Here is an 18,100-nt window from a genome sequence, read left to right on the forward strand (position 1 = left end):
GTTTAGAAAACAGTAGTGGGGAGGGGGGGTGCAGTGACACCTCTTCTTTCGAATATGTTTGCCATATGTGGAAGTCCTTGAAGTAAAATCAAAAGGCATAAGGAGACAAGGAGAGAGAACAGAAACCAGGCCTTGGCAAGCTGCCAGCTGCATAGCGCCCTCTAGGACTTTGCTCAGGGAACAGCATCCGTTCCTTGGGTCCTCCTGGCTGTTTATCTGTCTGCCTTTCTCTCCAGCCCTCTCCAGGAAACTCTATCTCATCATTCCCCTTACTTTGCTTCAGCTTGACTTCCTGAGATCTCTTGCCAGGTTTACCCTTCATCTTCCTCCACACCTCCCCCACACCATAACTGCTAGGCCGTGTTTGCATTTCTCTCCCTGTCAGCTTTCCTTTCTCTCCCCCCTGCGCCACCGCAGTGCCCTTTCCCTCCCCGGCTCCATCCTCTCAGAGAGGAGATGTCCTGGGCCAAAGTTAGTCTGTCAGGTAGCCACATGTCCGGCCTAGAGCCACTAGGTCAGCCAGGGCCACCCTGCAGACCTCCTCTCGGATCTGGGCTGTCAGCAGCCTTTCTATCCCTCTGCTGAGCTCCATATGTGCTGCTTTTAAGTTAGAGGGGCAGGGTGCTCTTTGCACATCTGACAGCACGTGTTTCCTTTTGGATCTGGCCTGCCAACAACTGATGGCAAGGGGGCTAGCCATCTCTTTCTCTAGGACTGCCAGTTCTCTTTAGTTACATTCACCCCATGCTTTCAAAGCACTCTTTGCACCACACATGGAGAATCCTGGGAGCTGGTGCTGGGAACTGTAGGTCTGTGAGCTCAGTTCCCAGGATTCTTTGTGGAAAACCATTACCATTAAAGCTGAATAAGTACTTTAAATGTAGGTGTGGCCTTTTTCTAAAATCAGTGTTCCTATGACTTCTTTTAACAGCTGCCTGACAGAGAAACCTAATAGGAGATACTTCATATCATCTCCATATTGGGAAACACTTCATCTGTTGAATTTGTTCACATCACAAAGGTGTGAAAAATGCTCGAGCACTTGCAGAGAGGTGAGGAGGTGCCATCCCTGGTTTGGTCCTTGATTACTTTCATTACTTTGGAGTTACTGGCTAAATTTATAGCCTTTGAAACAGACCATTTCCCCCCAATGTGCAAACATTATTCCCTATTTAGGTTTATAAATATATTACAGTTTTCTTGAATTCTCTGGTGGAGAGATGAGCTATAATCATAGCAGTATAGAGAGCAGGAAATGGATGGAAAATGCTTTGATCATATAATTAATTCTTAAAGGAATGCATATCTAATATTTTATTCTGCGGCCTCCCAGGATTGAAGTACTTCAGTTACCTCCCCCTTTAATAAAACAATCAAATAGTGCAACCTTTGCAGAGTACAAATCCTGATGATTACAAGTTCAAAGAGACAGTCAATGAATCTGCACAGATACCTCAGGCATCTTAGAACTACCGGTAATCACAGGCAGGCATGAAATTCATTTTTTCACTCAAACAAAAAAGATGTCCATTGAAATGCCATGCTATGGCTTTCTCAACAGGCTACTTGTGTTCAGATCAATCATATTTTCATAGTTAGAACTTCAAGTTGAAAATATTTTTTTATAAATGATTTGCAGGCCATCATAAATTGCCAATTTTTTTTTAAAAAAAATTCTAATTCTACTGATTGTTGTTTTCCTATTTAAAATTGTTTCCATACACAATAACTCAAACCCCAGAGGTACTCACAAGTAGAATACAACAGCAGAGAAATGTTTATATATGCTAATGACTTTCCATGGAGGCGCAGGTTACAGCAACAGCCAAGGTGACATTTTTCCACCTTCGCCACATCAAGCAGTTGGTCCCTTACCTTTCCCACCCCGACTTGGCCACAGTGATCCATGCGACGGTCATCTCCAGGCTTGACTACTGTAATTCGCTCTATGCGGGGCTGCCCTTGAAGCTGTCCCAGAAACTCCAGCGGGTACAGAATGCTGCAGCGAGGCTCCTCACGGGGTCTCTGCCATGGGAGCATATTCACCCAGTGCTTTTCAAGCTGCACTGGCTCCCAGTGGAGTACAGGGTCAGATTTAAGGTGCTGCTTTTGACCTTTAAAGCCCTTGACGGCCTAGGACCCTCATACCTACGGGACCGCCTCTCCCGGTATGCCCCACGGAGAGCCTCAAGGTCCATAAATAGCAACACCTTAGTGGTCCCGGGCCCTAAGGAAGTTAGATTGGCTTCAACCAGAGCCAGGGCCTTTTCAACTCTGGCTCCGGCCTGGTGGAACGCTCTGCCTCATGAGACCAGGGCCCTGCAGGATCTGATTTCTTTCCGCAGGGCCTGTAAGACAGAGTTGTTCCGCCTGGCCTTTGGCTTGGAGCCAATTTGATTCCCTCTCTCTCTCTCTCTCTCTCTTTCTTTCTTTTCCTTCTCCTCCTGCGATGAGGCTACATTTTAATATTTTAATGTTCCATTATTTTAGTGTTGTATTTTATTTTTGTTTTTAAGTTGTAATCATTCTTCTTGTTTTTATTATTGTTTGTAAGCCGCTCTGAGCCCGGCCTTGGCTGGGGCGGGCGGGGTATAAATAAAAAATATTATTATTATTATTATTATTATTATTATTATTATTATTAATGACTCAATTAAGGAACGTAATTACTAACAAAGATGTTGTACTTAATAACTGAGTGTGCTTGAAAGGGGTTGAAAATCAGATGAACTAGCTGGTCTCATTCATTCAAGATGTAGCAGAAAGGTATAGGGAAATCCACAACAGTGTGGTCTCCAAAAACTCTATAATCTGTTGTCTTGATGAATTAATTGGACACCTGGTTTGGATATAACACTAAACCACAGTTTAGTGTTATAAAAATGGGCCTAGTCTCCCCCTGGGTCCATGTACCCCCTACTGAAGCTGCAAGGAGGAATTCAGAAACTTTCATTTCTAGCAATCTGTTGTATCAGCGATGGATCTGAATCTTTTTCTCAAAGCTTGGTGGTTTGTATTCTAAAGCGGATGATACAGTCTCTCTTCTCTTAAAACATTATAAAACTGTAAATGTAGTGCAAGCAGGAACTTTAGCCACCGATTTTTAATCAAACTTGTCAGTGCTAACGCATATTTTTGCACTTGGGCAGGTAGCATAGAGCTTGCGCAAGACCACATTTATTTATGATTCCTTTTATCTGCTCTTGCAATAAAACATGTTTTCATTGGGATTGGGGAAGGGGTTAGTGAGAGGTCAATGCTCTAAGCAATCTTTCCAATTCATAGCAATACTAGCTAAACAGCAGCTAAGCCAGAGTCTCCAGTCTATTACAAAGAAAGTATTACATTTCTCTTCCAGCCCCCAAAATTAAAAGAATATATTCCAATGCTAGCTAATTTCAAGCCATCTCCTACGGATACATTCTTTGAAATGCCACCCAGGTCTTGTTATTGCTGTTGAGGACAGAGAGCTGGGGATTCAGTCGGCATTAGATTTTATTTGTCTAACCAGCTGGGGGTGGGGAGGGGGCTGTAAATACTGGGAAATGCCAAGCCCTGGGAGCACAGTCCTTGTCTGACTCTGCCACTGAACTGCAAAGTCAGGAGCAAGCAGAATGCCAAAGCTACATATCAACATGAGGCAGTGGATGCTCATTCTTCGAGAATGAGGAAGGCACAAGGAAAGGTACTAACTTTAAAACACACACACACACAAACACGTTTTCCTCCCAAATATATTTTTGACAATACTTTGAGCAAAGCACCTCTTTCAAATATTGTACCATCTTTACTCTCACTCCTTTTGGTAAGTCTTAACCCTGCTTCCTTCATTTGTGTTCTTATCTCAAGGATATTTTACCTGAAATATTAATACATTATGCAGAAACAGAGCCAACTCAGGACATTTTGCTGCCCAAAGGTGGAGCAATAAATGGACACGGACACACACACTCTCACACACACACAAATCAAGGTGCATAGTATCCAAAGCCAACCAAGTTATTGCGTATCTGAGACAGAAAATCTCAAAAGCAAGTCTCCCCTGGCAGTAAAAATAGATTAACAAACTAAACAGAGAGAAGGCAGGCTTGGGTTAGGTGTAAGGGGATGGGTTTAGTGCCAGGTGTAAGATGAGAGGGGTTGAAAAGGGGAAGTGGTCAGGCAGGGGTTGGTGAGAAACCTAAACAGTGGTGCAGTCCCTAGTATACAGGCAATCCTCGTTTTTGTGCGGGGGGGTTATATCCCAGATCCTCCCATGTGTTGGCAGAGCACACATAAGCCTGCTCCGCCCCTACCCCATTCTGCCCCATATTGTGATGTCTTTATGACTTTTTAGGGTATTTCCAGGTTCGGTGCTGTGCGTGTGTACATGTCGTTTGGGCGCACATAAATCTGTTGTTGCCTGTATAAATAAAAATATAAAGGATGATCCAACCAATAAAATAAATATCATTTTATTATCAGGGGCCAGGGAACTGTTTAGGGGATTTTGTTGCGGGGGGTTGCTGCTGTTGTTGATGTTAGTTTTTTATATCTTTATACTGGATCTTATGATTTATGTGGAAATTGTTCAGTTTGGTTGTGTACTTTTTGATGTTTTGTTTATTGTTTATAACTACTTTTCTTATGTTTGTAGTTATGCATTTTTTATATGTTGTAATCCGCTTTGAGCATAGTTTTAACTATGGAAAGATGGCATGCAAATAAAATGATTGATTGTTCAGAAAATCAAATTACAAGGCTGAAACATTTGGTTCTCAAATCGCATATGTACTTAAATTGTACATTTTATAATTTGCAATATAGACATGTGGAGGAAGGACAACTAAATCCTTGTATACTTTGGCCCTAATACAGTCAGGCTTATTAGGTTTAGCCATGGCTAAACTTGACCCACTTATTTCAACAGGATTAAAGTACAACTATTTCCTCCTCTAGATTTAGGGCCTATATTCCATAAGAGCCTTGGCTATCCACATCATCTCAGTTTTACCTGTGGAAACAGTGCAATTTCAACTTACTAAAGTGCAATTTCTGAAAACTTCTGGTTTGCCAAACGTTTTACATACCCCAGGCCCTTGCAGTGATTCCTGGAATTTTTATTCTCAATTTCAATCAGCCAACAGTCCCTCCCTCGGACGTCATTGAGTGCAGAACAAGAAATTTAGGATTTAGCCTAGTAATAAAAACTTCCTTCCTTCTTTCTGTGGAGGGCATTACTATGTTCCTTTCTGCTCTGTCTACAACTCTTGAGACTAGACCCATCAGCTATTCTGGTCACCCTTATTCCTTCCTGCAGATGCTGCTAGGGTGGAAATGAGGTAAGATTTAAAACTGCAAGGAAAACAGAACAACCAGCAAGCTGGAGCAAATATGGTTACTCTTTGGAATAGGCAGTAGGCTCTTCCAAAATACGTAGGCTATGTACATATTAGTGACTTAAAACACAATGAGACATGCCCGCCTGCTGCATTTCAAGTTGCATTTGCCTGGCAAGGATATCTTCATCCAATGCACATTTTCCCTCGCCTGCAATTCCCCCATGAAGCTGTCATCTGCACATGCACAATGGTTGTCTCAAAGGTACACACCTCAGCTTAACTGGGAAGTGAATGTGGCTTATGTTTTCAAATCATATGGCAACTGGTTTGAGGGAAAACACATCAAGCATCAAGAACTACGTGATAGATATGGATTGTGGCTAATGTCAGGTGTACCTCCAGAATGAGAGCACACTGGAGCCAGGGTAATGTGCGCGCAGCCATTGTTGGACATAACAGTCACTTATTTCCATGTTCCCTTTTAGAGGTTTATTGAAGCAACTCAAACAATCCTGTGCACTGTTAATACATAAAGTCGGCGTATATGTACAATTTAACTCAGCAAGCAAAGTCAACAGTGATGCAGCAGCGGGTATTTACAGAGGAGAATCAGAGGCTGAAAGTGCTTAACCTTTCCCTACAACCATTCTCCTGGACTTGTTGCTTGACTGATGGGCTAATGCATGGCCTTGGAGCCACCTGGGCAAAGCAGGGAGCTGGGAGAGAGAGGGGTGGGGAACTGGTGGGAGAGAAGGGTTATGGGGGACATTGGTGAGCTGAAAATATTTAAGCACTCACTCTTGCCCAGTAACACTCCCTTGCTAATGCCCTGCCTATCCATTCATTAACAGTATTAGGCAAACTGGGAACCTGTGTTTGCCTACTAATGTGCAGTTTACAATTCTGCAGCCAGAAAAACTAACATTTGGCGAACAACATGAGTTATGCTAATTGGATATGTTTGCAAAATTGCATGCCCCATCTTGTCTTGTTTTAAATCCAGAGTAACTTTGCCCTCTTCAGTGAAGTGGAAATTGGAGCACGTTTCCTATCTCTTATTTTAAGCAGCCTTTCTTGGATTATTATTTTTAATGTATCACCACATGGAAAATTAAACCACGGATACAGAAATGCTTAAGCTTCAAGTCAAAGTTGGGCAAACACTGGTGATCATTAGGATGTCCACAATGAATTTCACCATAGCTACCCCCCAAATCATCAGTGCTTGCCTAGCTCTGACCTGCAGTTTAAGCTGTTCTGTGCTGAGGTTTCATTCTCCAAATGGAGATTGATACATGGGGTAAAGGAATAGCTAAGTGTGCATATGATGACCATTCTCATGGAGCATGTTGCTCCATGAAAAAATGGCAGAAGTCAATACAAATATAGTGGAGTTGCTTTTATTGGAAATATATTTACTTCAGCAGTTCTAATACGGGTTTGTTTTGTATGTAACTGTAAACGTAGACTCTAGTACACAGATCATATCAAAGCACCATGTATGGTGAAAATACACGTCCGAATGTTTTGTTCATGCTGCTTGTAGAGAGATTCCTTCTTGACTGCCTCTCACTTCTGACAAGCCCTGCGTCACCATGTACCATGCCATTGTTATTGCTGGCCTTGCTGACACATTGTCACCATAAGTCAGTGGAAAACTCTGCCTGGGCCTGGACTCCAGCCAGAAGGCTCTACTCCAGGATCCCCCTTTCCCCTCTCCCCATGAACTCCTCCCTGAGTCAGCTGGCTCAACCGCCCACAGAAAGGGGGAAAAAACACCTCCTTGAAAGACGTCATCATTTCATTGTTGGATTATTTTCAGACTAGAAATGCAGCGTGATTTGTGTACAAGTAAGTGAGCAGATCAACACACTGAAGTGCAGATACTTTCTCCCCCTGGAAAATGTATATTAAATGGCCAGTGTCAATCATGTCTGAGTTGGCCGGGCATGCTGTTCTCCTCCCCCATCCTCACCAAAATGAAAACTGACCCATTGCCTACCTAGACACCCATCATAAAGGGGTCCCTGAACTGTTATCAGGCTATGACAGTTTCCGCCATCAGATTCCTCCTGCCCATCAGGAAAGCTAAATAAGGACCGCAGTTCAGGCGGCTGCAGGAAGAGGGGAAATGCAGGACATCCGGCCCAGCTGCCAATTTTTCCTTTCCCATGAACCACTGCTGACCTCCGCCAGCAAAGGCTTGGACATCATGCCTGGCATCATAGCTAAGCATCTTCACTTAACTCTTTGCAGGCTACCTGTTAAAAGCCAGGGACCTGCAGATACCTGGATTAATCATAGTGTGTGACTCAGTTTTACATAAAGTTCAGAGAGCATAATATTGGCACAGTTTGATCTCTATAATGTATCACCCAACTTCAGTTCAGTGCATGCCTATCTCAGCAGTGTATAAATTTAACCCATTTGTAACAGCAAACAGTTGACTATGTACCTCTATTAAGTTCATGCCAGGAAGTTAAGCATATGCATGTCTTGAAAGCATTCAGTGATTATTTTATCTCCTTATAGACAGGTTTACAGTTGCTTGTCTATGTAACAACTATACTCACACACTTCCAGTATGCTGAACAGGTTATTTCCTATTATGAAGCCATTAACGGAATAAACTGACATCTGGCGAACTCTAGGTTTACTACTATGAAAAGGTAATCCCTGTATCCTTTAGAAACTTCCTAATGTCTAAAGATAAATTCCAGAAGGTCCACTCTCTTTTCTGTGAATAACATATTGGGTTATTATTTTTTCCTGTCTGATCAGATAACTTGGGGTTTTTTAGGGAGGAAAGGGGGATAAATCTTTGCTGTAAATTCATAACACAGATGGAGAGAAGTAAAGAAGCATTATTTATATAGGAGGAGTAACTGGAAAAACAATACTGTTTAAAATACTGGAAATAGTCAGAAGGGCAAGTGAATGACTGCAGTTGCAGAATGTGAGGGGGGCCGATTCAATAAGTTAGTTCGCCAGGTTCTGCCCTTTTTGCAGTACACAACTTTGCATTCTTTCTTGTCTCTCCAGTGGCTGGTGATTCATGATATCCTTCTGATTTTGCAGCAATATTATCTTTGTCTCTTTTTTATGAAGGGCATCAATGGACTGTAGCACAATAACTGGAATTCCATTTGGACACTTGCTAGCTTGTTTTGGATTTTCCATCATCTCTTGGTTTGGCCTCACTGCCAAGTAGCCACAACTGTGCTGAGCTGGCTTTGAATGTCTTAGTCAAGTGTAACATGAGAAGGCTATTGCAAGAAGAAGAAGAAAACTAAAAGGACTGAGGAATTATAAGGTGGGACGGTGGACTGGAAATCTCCCTTTGTAAGCTGTCTGCACTCACAATAGGAGCATAGGAACCTGCCTTATACCGAGTCAGACAATTACAGCCTACACTGTATTGTCTACGCTGACTAATAATGGCTCTCCAGAGTTTCTGACTTTTCTGACTTTTAACAACCCTACTGGCAAAGTGTGGGGGGACCTTCTGGATGCAAAGCATGTGAGTATATGTAGACTTATTTTTGTGAGGGGGTAGAACCAGGGGTGTAGCAAGGGGGTGCGGTAGGTACGGTCTACCCCAGGTGTCCCCACTGAGGGGGGGTGACAAAATGGCGGGGAGCACTCACTACAGGGCCTGCAGCGTGTTTTGGGAACTCACAGGCTCCACGATGTCCGCCCGTTGCCTCCCCCCCCCCAAGTATAGGGTGACTGAGGCCCTGGCCCTCGTGGTGCATCCCATCCCTATGGGCGCCCCACACCCTGTCCTGTTCCTCCCTAAGGGCACCTCATGCCCTATCCCGTCCCTGTGGGCGCTGCGTGCCCCATCCCATCCCTCCCTAAGGGCACTGTGCTCTCCGCCCTGTCCCCCCCATGGGTGCCGTGCGCCCTGTTCCTCCCTATGGGCGCTGTGCACCCTGTCCCTATGGGCTCCACATGCCCCGTGCCGTCCCTATGGGCGGTTTGCCCCGCCCCTATGGGCGCACCGCCCCAGGTGCCCGAGAGGCTTCCTCTGCCACTCAATAGAGCCAGGCTTAGAACACAAAGCCAGCCTAGGCACTGAGCCTGGCTGTGTCCTTTTAATGACGAGGCACTTTGGAGGAGCAATGATACCACTGCAGTTCATTAAGCACCATTACAGTTTTGACCTTAGGAGAAATCCACCAACGGGACTAACACAACCCACCTCATTAGCAGCTTGAAATAAGAAACAAAGCTTTAAGATAGCCAGAGGCAATAAAAATCCTGGGATTAATTTAAACAGTCACTGGATATCAGAGCAGCTGCAGAAGTATTTCTATGCCCACAGAGGAGAGATTATGATCGTGCTGCAATCCATCGGAATGCCTAGCACCAAGTCCCAGGCTACAAGGAGCAGGGGGTATCTGTTTAACACATTGTGTCAAGCGTCGTCCTTGCAGCAGGTGCTGCGGCAATTGGGGATCTATCGGGGAAAAGTGCGGCAATAATATATTCCATATGCCCTCTGCAATCATGTCAGCATGCTCCACTACGTCTGCTACAAGGATTTGTCTGCCTCCCTCAGCTACATTCCTGGAAGCGGTAGGTTTGAGTTTTACTTGGCCTCGTGCCAAAAGGATGCTTTTAGCACTCTCACTGTAAATGGAGACTTGATCCATGGAGCCAGGCGAGTCAGTATGATCTGCAGTCCAGCTATGTACTGCAGGCCAAAGAAATTGGTGCACCCTTAACCAAGTGGCTGGATGGGCCTGAGGAGAACCGACTGTGCATGTTTATTTACAACTTATCATACAAAATAAGGAGGCAACAAAGAATGGGCCTTGTCCCATGCTGGTAGGCATTGGCATAGCGTGGGTTGCCAGTGCCCAGGGCCTGACAAGGGAGGGAAGGAGGGAGGGAAAAGGACAGAGTACGCATGCACATTCCTAATGACACCATGGCACCCAGGAGATCACAGCCGCAGAGATTAAGAAAAGAGAAATAATTCCGCTGCCTGGAGAGGACACTTCCTGGTTTGCATGGAGAAGCCATTTTCAACAGAACTCAGCAATGGAAGCATGCACTGCATTGAGGCAGTACCGGGTGTTGAAATGTTGCATCCCTAAGAATTTTGCACCTGGGGCAACCACCCCTGTGATTCTCCGCCCCCACTACTGCCAGGGGCTGATGAGATCTATAGTCCAACAACATCTGAAAGGCCACAGATTAGACATCCCTATTATAAAGAGCCCAAATACAGGAGTCTGTAAACCTGCTCACCCAAACCACAAGACTTAACATTTCTTAACATTATGTGTGATGATTACCCCGCCACACACAATTCTTCGAGGGAATATGTATGGATCTCCTCATCTCTCCTGCTTTATCCTCTCGATAACCCAGTGAGATAGGACAGGCTGACAAAGTGACCGGCTAAAATCACCTACCCCACCCCTGAACTATGGTGCAATACTGTCTGGATGTAAAAGGAAATATTTACAGATCAAAGCTAAGTATGCCAATAGTGGCACCTGATCATAAGACATTCATGATAGCATAAGAGACAGATAAAGAGTGTTAAAGCTACTATAAAAAATTGTGTGCCATTGAAACTAATGTACTCCAAAGTCACCAGGTGAGCTTCATGGCTGAACCTGGGTTTGAACATCACCACCATCGGTTTTCTGAACACATTCAAGCCCCTATGCCAGATTTATCTCACACCTGTTTATTCTTCATTCCTTTCTAGCTATTCATTTAGGAAAGGTAGTGTTCTCAATCCACACTGCCCTCCTGCCTCACAGAAACTCTGATCCTTATGAAGGGAGCATTATATCAACTCAGTTGTCTTTGTATCAGGACATGAAAAACCAAGCATGTGCGCTGCTCAGTGGCGTAGCGTGGGTTGTCAGCACCCGGGGCAAGGCAAGTAATTTGCGCCCCCTAACCCATGGATTTGCGCCCCCTAACCCTAACCCCCAGATGTTGCGCCCGGTGCAGCCGGCCCCCCCTGCACCCCCCATGCTACGCCACTGGCGCTGCTTGTGTGCACTCCACCCCAGAGGCAGCAACTCAGTGTGTATTAGCCTTGTTCAGACCCATTAGATTAGTAGGAGAAAGGTAACATCGCCCACAAATAATTCATCACAATGTCCAATTCCAGCTGCAAAGCACTATGCCTTAAAAGCACCTTTGCTGAGCAGCAGCTGTCTGGACTTGCAATGAGCATGGTGCTGCATTCTATACCTCTCAGATGCTTAAGACCCTGCTTTTAAATCACTTTTTTGTGTGGAATAAACAATACACCACAACAGTGATGAATCATGGAGCTGTGATTATAGAAAATGGTCTTATGCTGCAAAAATTGATCTTACCGCTTGCAAAGCTTCCTGCACTATGACTTTTGCTGTGGTCTCTCTGGTTCCTTATAGCCTCCCACCTGAACGCTAGCAAATCATGTGTCATAGTCCTCCTCCACGGAAACATTTTCTGCATCTCAGCAAATGTTACCTACAGCTTTATTTTATTAGTAGCTCCGACACGCAGGCAGACCACCTCCCTACTCCCAAGTCTGACAGGCATCTCATGCCGTCTCAGCCAGTATAGATCTACTCAGAAGGAAAGTCCCACTCAGGGGTGCTAACTTGAATGAAATATTGGGGGGGGGGTAAGCCCCACCCCACATAATCAATAGCAAGAAGCAGTGTGCACACACCATTTGAATGGCGATGTTGATCAATGGGGAGGGGGGCTCCAATATTTTATTGGGGGAGGGTGAAGGGACCTCAGTCCCTAGGAGCTGGCTCCTATGGCCCCACTTTGTTCACTTTGGGACTGCAGCCCTAGTGTTGGGCCAGTCAATGTGTTTTGGTAATAAATGCAGTAACTTGAACCAACTTATGTGTCTGCACACAGACTATATATCATAGCACACAAACAACAGGCAATGCATTAAAAAGGAAAAGAAAGAAAAAAACCAACACAAAGGCAGGATAAACTGTACAGGATCACACCAGAAGGCACTTCCTGAGGAACCAGCGCAGGTTTGATCCCTGTTGCGGGGTTAAACCAAAGGGATGTCTAAAGTCCCCTTTCCTGCCCGAACTTTGCGTGCAGCTGGAGGAAAAGATTAGTCACCCAAGAGTGCCCTCTGGTGGTTGAATGGCGCTCGGTCATCCAGCTGAAGTCGAAAAAGATGAACAAGCAGTCGAAGGAAGCGGGTACTGTACTACTAAGTTGGCAGATGCTTTGCCCGGAGAGCGGCGGAGTTGAACAAAAGAGGGAAAGGGATGTGAAAGGGAATGAAGGGACAGAGGAAGAGCGCACAGCTGGGGACTCAGAATCCAAAGAAGCGATAAAAGCGGGGAGAGCTGAAAAGTGCCAAATATTATCTAGAAAGGGAGGCAAAAGGCAAGGTTGGGGACCGAGGCCACGGAGAGCATGCAAAGAGCAGCAGAAGGGTGAGAGGAGCCAGGGGATGCCCGTCCCCGCCGGTGCCAGGCGGTCGGGAGCCGCTGGCGCAACTCCGCGCAGGCGGGCGGAGGGAGCGCGGAGCTTTCCTGCAGCCAGGCGATGCCCGCCGCCACCCGCCCCGTCCCATCCCTTGCCAGCCCACAGCAGCTCCTCGGCGTGCGCTCCGTCGAAGGCGCGCCTGCGCTCACTCACCTGCTTCCGAGACGATGCCGATCCAGAGCCAGAGGGAGAGCGTGCACACTCTCTTCATTTCCAGCGAAGGGGCTGCGGCAGCAGGCGAAGCCACGTCTGGCCACGGGGGTTCCGCGGCTGCTTCTACTCGACGGCCGGCGCAAGGCTGTGCCTCCTCCGTCCGCCTCAAGCCGAGCGGACGCGCTCTCTCGATGCCTCAGGCGCGCTTCCCTTTCCTTTTCCTCCCGCTGCCGGGAGCAAATCCCGCTGGAGCGGCTTGGCCAAGTTTGCCCCGGCGCAGCAGCTCGGCCGGGAGCTGCTCCGTCTTTGCGCGAGGCAGCCCAGCCAGTGTGAGGGGCGGAAGGAAGGCGGGAAACGCGCGGCGGGGGCGGGGAGCGAAGGTGGCGGGCGGGCTGGTGGGCAAAGGGGGGAAAGTGTGAAGAAGGGGGACGACGACGAGAAGGGCACCGAGTGTGGGGTGGGGCTTGCTGGCTCGGAAAGCGGAGTTTCTCCCTCACCCGCCAAGGGATAGCGGCGGGAGACGGGGGTGGGCGTGGGGAAAGATAAAAGCTCTTCGACGACGGGGTGGGCAGGAGCGTTAAGGTGTGTGAGGGGAGCGCGCGCAATTAGAGCGAAGTTGGCGGGCGGGGGGGCTGGACGGCGGGAGAAATCACGTCGCGAGTCAGATTGAATGATGGGCTCCCCGTGGGAGGGCGAGAAGTTTGCTGAGGGAGGCGATGGGCAGACGCCGCGTTGTGGGACGGGGGAAACGCGGCAAGGAGCAGGTGAGAGGCTCCACCACCGCCTTGCTATTATTATAAAGGCAAATGGCTTCCTCAGGCAAAGGGAGTCTGGAGTCTTCTCTTTTGAGGACGCCGGTTCTGTGTGCGCTTAACAACAACAACAACAACAACAACAACAACGGGACAATACCATAAATGAGCAATTTCCTGACACTGACGTTCGATGAGGGGAAAGCTTCACCTGTTGGATTTTATTTTATTTTCATTGCCGACGCTGCCCGTGTTAGAGAAGCAGGAGCTCTGCCAGAAAAATAGTGGCAGCCATAGAATAATGTGCTTCCTTGCTTATATCCCTTTTCACTCCTGAACATGCTCTTCCAGTTCCTGCTGTGCTTTCTGTGCAAAGCCAGAAGCACCAGAAATAGTCTCTTCCATGGAACCATGGGAAGAGGCGTGGACTCCACTACCTGCCTGCAGACTTTGTGATTCCACGTGGATAAGCAATGCAGCCTATGCCTTAGAGCAGGCATGTCCCACAGGTAGATCGTGAAGAGAGGCCTGAAGAGGACCCCCAGGACTGAGGTCCACCATCCCTGCTATATAAAAAGTAGTGATGATAACGCAAAGGCAACATAAGACATATAGATAACAAAAATAGTGGGTAGAGCTGATGTCAAATCTCAGCCCAGCCTTTTATCTTGGTGGGTGACCCTTGGGCAAGTCATGATCCCTCAGCCTAACCTGCCTTTCTGGGTTACTGTGAAGATAAAATCAACCCTACACTACCCTTCGTTCCTTGGAGAAAGGGAAGCATGAAAATGCAGTGTAACAATCCCAGTAACAGAGCAAGTACACTGACAGGAATGCATAGACATGTGGACAGGGGCACTAAGTGACCCTATAAAATCATACTTGCTGACTTTGGTTCCATGCTAACAAACACACTTGCCATGCATATTGCCAGCTGCAGAAATAGATGAGTAGAAGGGGGGGTCACCCAGCCATACAAATGTGCAAATCAGGACAAACGTATGGAATGCTTGACATAAGTATGTGTATCACTTTGCCACTGCATGGCCAGGTACATACACATGGATTCATATGTGTGTCTGAAACACACAGAGATAAGCACACACTGTAGCTCTCACCATGTAAAAGAGCATTTTAAACACATGGGAGTCATTGAAAGATCTCTCTCCATCTGCAGAAACCAGCGCCTCGGGGACCTGACCTGCTATTTCCTCCTCCAGCTGTTTGTTGTTTTGTTTCCTTTCCTCTCCCCCCCCCCCCATTTAGAGAAGTCTGCTTTAATAAGTGCATCACTAACCTTTTAAAGCATGCACACGAAAGCTCATACCAAGAACTAACTTAGTTGGTCTTTAAGGTGCTACTGGAAGGATTTTTTTTATTTTGTTTTGACTATGGCAGACCAACACGGCTACCTATCTGTAACTTTTAAAGCACAGTAAGGACAAAGGCAGCCAAGCTGCGCCAAGGATCAGGACCACTTATTGGCATCTGTGGCTAAGCTGCTCTTTTGCTGTGATTACTTAAGAGCAGTTATGCTAGAAAACAATGAGTCCAGTAGCCTCTTGTTCTAGTTGGCGGAGAATACAACCAACTTATTCTAAAAGCGGAGCTTATTACCAATTTTCTTTTTTTCTTTTTGTGGACTTACAGGTGTTGACAGCCTGTAAAGTGCAGGCTTTGTTCACCATTCTTATGGGATGTTATCCTTTTGTGGATGTCCTGCAGAGAAGACAATTATTCTTAAGTAATTCCCTGATGGCAGATAACAGAATTCCGGCTTTTTAGAAGCTTAAAGGATTGAAGGCCATTTCACACTTTGCATAGAAAGCGTGTTTCCCCATGTGCCCACCATGTGTCTTGCAGTCATGTATGAAAGTAAAGATATGCCTCTGTAAACATATAGGGATACTGCACGGGGTTCTGCTGTGGTTGCCTGTGCTCTCCAAGATATATCTAGTGCATCATTGCAAGCCTCTTCAGGAATAATGCTGATCACAGCATGGATATGAGGTGGCAACATGGGACACATATTTGGCTGGGTGCAAAGTAGCTTGTAGCTGTTACCTTGAGTCTTGTTTATATCATAATGAGATTTGTTTGTTTTTTTTAAATAATATTTATTAAAGATTTTCAAATATAACAGAAAAAGAAAAACATCCAAATTTAAAACCTAATTTTCATTGGCATCCTTCCAGGACTTCCCCTCCCCTCCCCCTCTTGTATTCCAATTCTTTCAAATAGATTCAACAAATTCTTACCCCAAATTTTAAAATTATTTATCATTGACCCAATTTAAAAAATATTTTCCCATCCCCTAAAATCGACCTGTTCCCTTCCACGAGTTCCCCTCTTTAATATGCAATACAGATTAAAATAAACAGAAAAATAGAAAAAAGAATAAAATGTAATTTAACACCCTTTGGATTCCAAATTTCCCTCCCCCCTTTCCCGGTTGCGTTCCCAATGTCCGTCAATATCTACTGTCATCCTGGAGCTCCCACATCTAAACCACAGTCCTTCACCAGTCCGCTTTGCCGTCTTTTTATTAGTCTTTGCCGTCTTTTGGTCATCTTTGATTTCACATGTCCAATCTTGGAAGGAGTCTATCTTCCAACTTTGTCCAGTTCTTGTTATTCTTGTTGTTCTTGTTGTTCTCTCTCCTCCTCTTTTTTTTTTTTCCTGCTCTCCTGCACAAATGTTCTAATTCCAAAAAGCTTCTAATTCCTCTGCAGAGGCTTTGTTATTCAGGAACAAAACATTACGTCAAGTCCCTTCCATTCTTCAATAGATAAATCTATTGTCTCCTTTAGTGTGTAGACCTCTGTAGACAAAATAGTGTTCCATTTCTGCAGTTTCCCAGGAGATAAAAAGTCCTATTCAAATTCGATGCCAACAATACTTGTAGTGTCCCACAGCTCCTCTAGAGGGATTATAGTAGCTCAGTTTCCTTCCCGATCACACCCAACAGTCAAAGTAACTTATTATTCCTTGTTTTAAACAATTTATATCCAATTTGTAACAAATGTGACCAGCAAAGTCCTCGTAACAAAGTTCTCTTTTTGTTCTTCCGCTTTGACAGCTCCTTTGACAGCTGTCAAAACCTCTATTTCTCCTCTCCCGGCGCTCTTACAGATCGCTCCCGGGGTTTCCGGGGGGGGGGGGGGTTGCCTTTTAGTTCACATTCCACTTTTCTCCTCCACCCCAGTCTTATAATTTTCCATCGCGAAGTTAATAATTTTATCAAAAAAAGGTTGCACACAATCTTAGTTGTCAAATCCTTTGCTTTAGCTCCTCTACAACAGGGGGGAGGCTGACTTCCTTTTTGCACCTCCCCCACTCGCTCCGAATTTAAAAAGATTTTTTCACCTTTTTTAATCCAAGTTCCAATTAAAGGTAAAGGTAAAGGTACCCCTGCCCGTACGGGCCAGTCTTGACAGACTCTGGGGTTGTGCGCCCATCTCACTTAAGAGGCCAGGGGCCAGCGCTGTCCGGAGACACTTCCGGGTCACGTGGCCAGCGTGACATCGCTGCTATGGCCAGAGCCAGAGCCAGAGCCGCACACGGAAACACCGTTTACCTTCCCGCTGGTAAGCGGTCCCTATTTATCTACTTGCACCCGGAGGTGCTTTCGAACTGCTAGGTTGGCAGGCGCTGGGACCGAGCAGCGGGAGCGCACCCCGCCGCAGGGATTCGAACCGCCGACCTTTCGATCGGCAAGCCCTAGGCGCTGAGGCTTTAACCCACAGCGCCACCTGCGTCCCAATTACAAATTCCAATTACTCACGGGTTATTCTTTTAAAGTCCAAATTTTCAATGGAAGAAGTCAGCGCTCTCCGTCGAATGGCATGCGGCTTCGCTCGGCAGGGGAAGCGGAGGACTCACAGCACCCCCCCGTCACCCGCTCTGCAGCCTTTAAAAAGGCTCCTTCGCGGGTCGGGGGGGACGCAAACGGTGCCCGCCGAGTCACCATGCCCATGGGTTTCAGCGCCCATGGTTTTTGAGGGTCCCCGCGTCGCCGGCGTGGTAGAACCCAGCCCCTGCCGAGCAGGCTCCCTCCAGAGCTCGGAGGGAGTCCGCCATTCGGCGATGGCGCCAACCCGGAAGCTATATCATAATGAGATTTGCCACATCAAGCCCTCCTGCATAGTCTTAACTATTTCTGAATGGCCAGTAGTAGTAGTACAGTGGTACCTCGGGTTAAGTACTTAATTCGTTCCGGAGGTCCGTACTTAACCTGAAACTGTTCTTAACCTTAGCTAATGGGGCCTCCTGCTGCCGCCGCGCCGCCAGAGCACGATTTCTGTTCTCATCCTGAAGCAAAGTTCTTAACCCGAGGTACTATTTCTGGGTTAGCGGAGTCTGTAACCTGAAGCGTATGTAACC

General features: G+C 46.3%; 1 protein-coding gene and 1 long non-coding RNA gene across 4 annotated transcripts in view; one reads left to right on the forward strand and one right to left on the reverse strand.

Annotated features, from left to right (window-relative positions):
• The window catches only part of FLT4 (fms related receptor tyrosine kinase 4), a 93,736-nt gene extending 80,452 nt beyond the window's left edge, over positions 1–13,284 (reverse strand). For 2 of the 3 annotated variants that reach the window (XR_013835755.1, XM_079965125.1), the window contains exon 1: positions 12,966–13,284. Coding sequence is in view for 2 of the 3 variants with exons in the window: in XM_079965125.1 (XP_079821251.1) it covers positions 12,966–13,023 (58 nt within the window). In the remaining variant the exon portion in view is untranslated. The remainder of the gene's footprint in view (positions 1–12,965) is intronic. The other variant, XM_079965124.1, reaches the window with a different exon arrangement.
• On the forward strand, positions 34–9,137 carry LOC307209766. Its single transcript, XR_013835764.1, has 4 exons — positions 34–309; positions 932–1,052; positions 7,854–7,990; positions 8,430–9,137. It is a non-coding gene; the product is annotated as an uncharacterized lncRNA (long non-coding RNA).
• Positions 13,285–18,100: the final 4,816 nt, after the last annotated feature.

Source organism: Podarcis cretensis (genome assembly GCF_951804945.1).
Source record: "Podarcis cretensis genome assembly, chromosome: 2".
Lineage (NCBI taxonomy): Eukaryota > Metazoa > Chordata > Lepidosauria > Squamata > Lacertidae > Podarcis > Podarcis cretensis.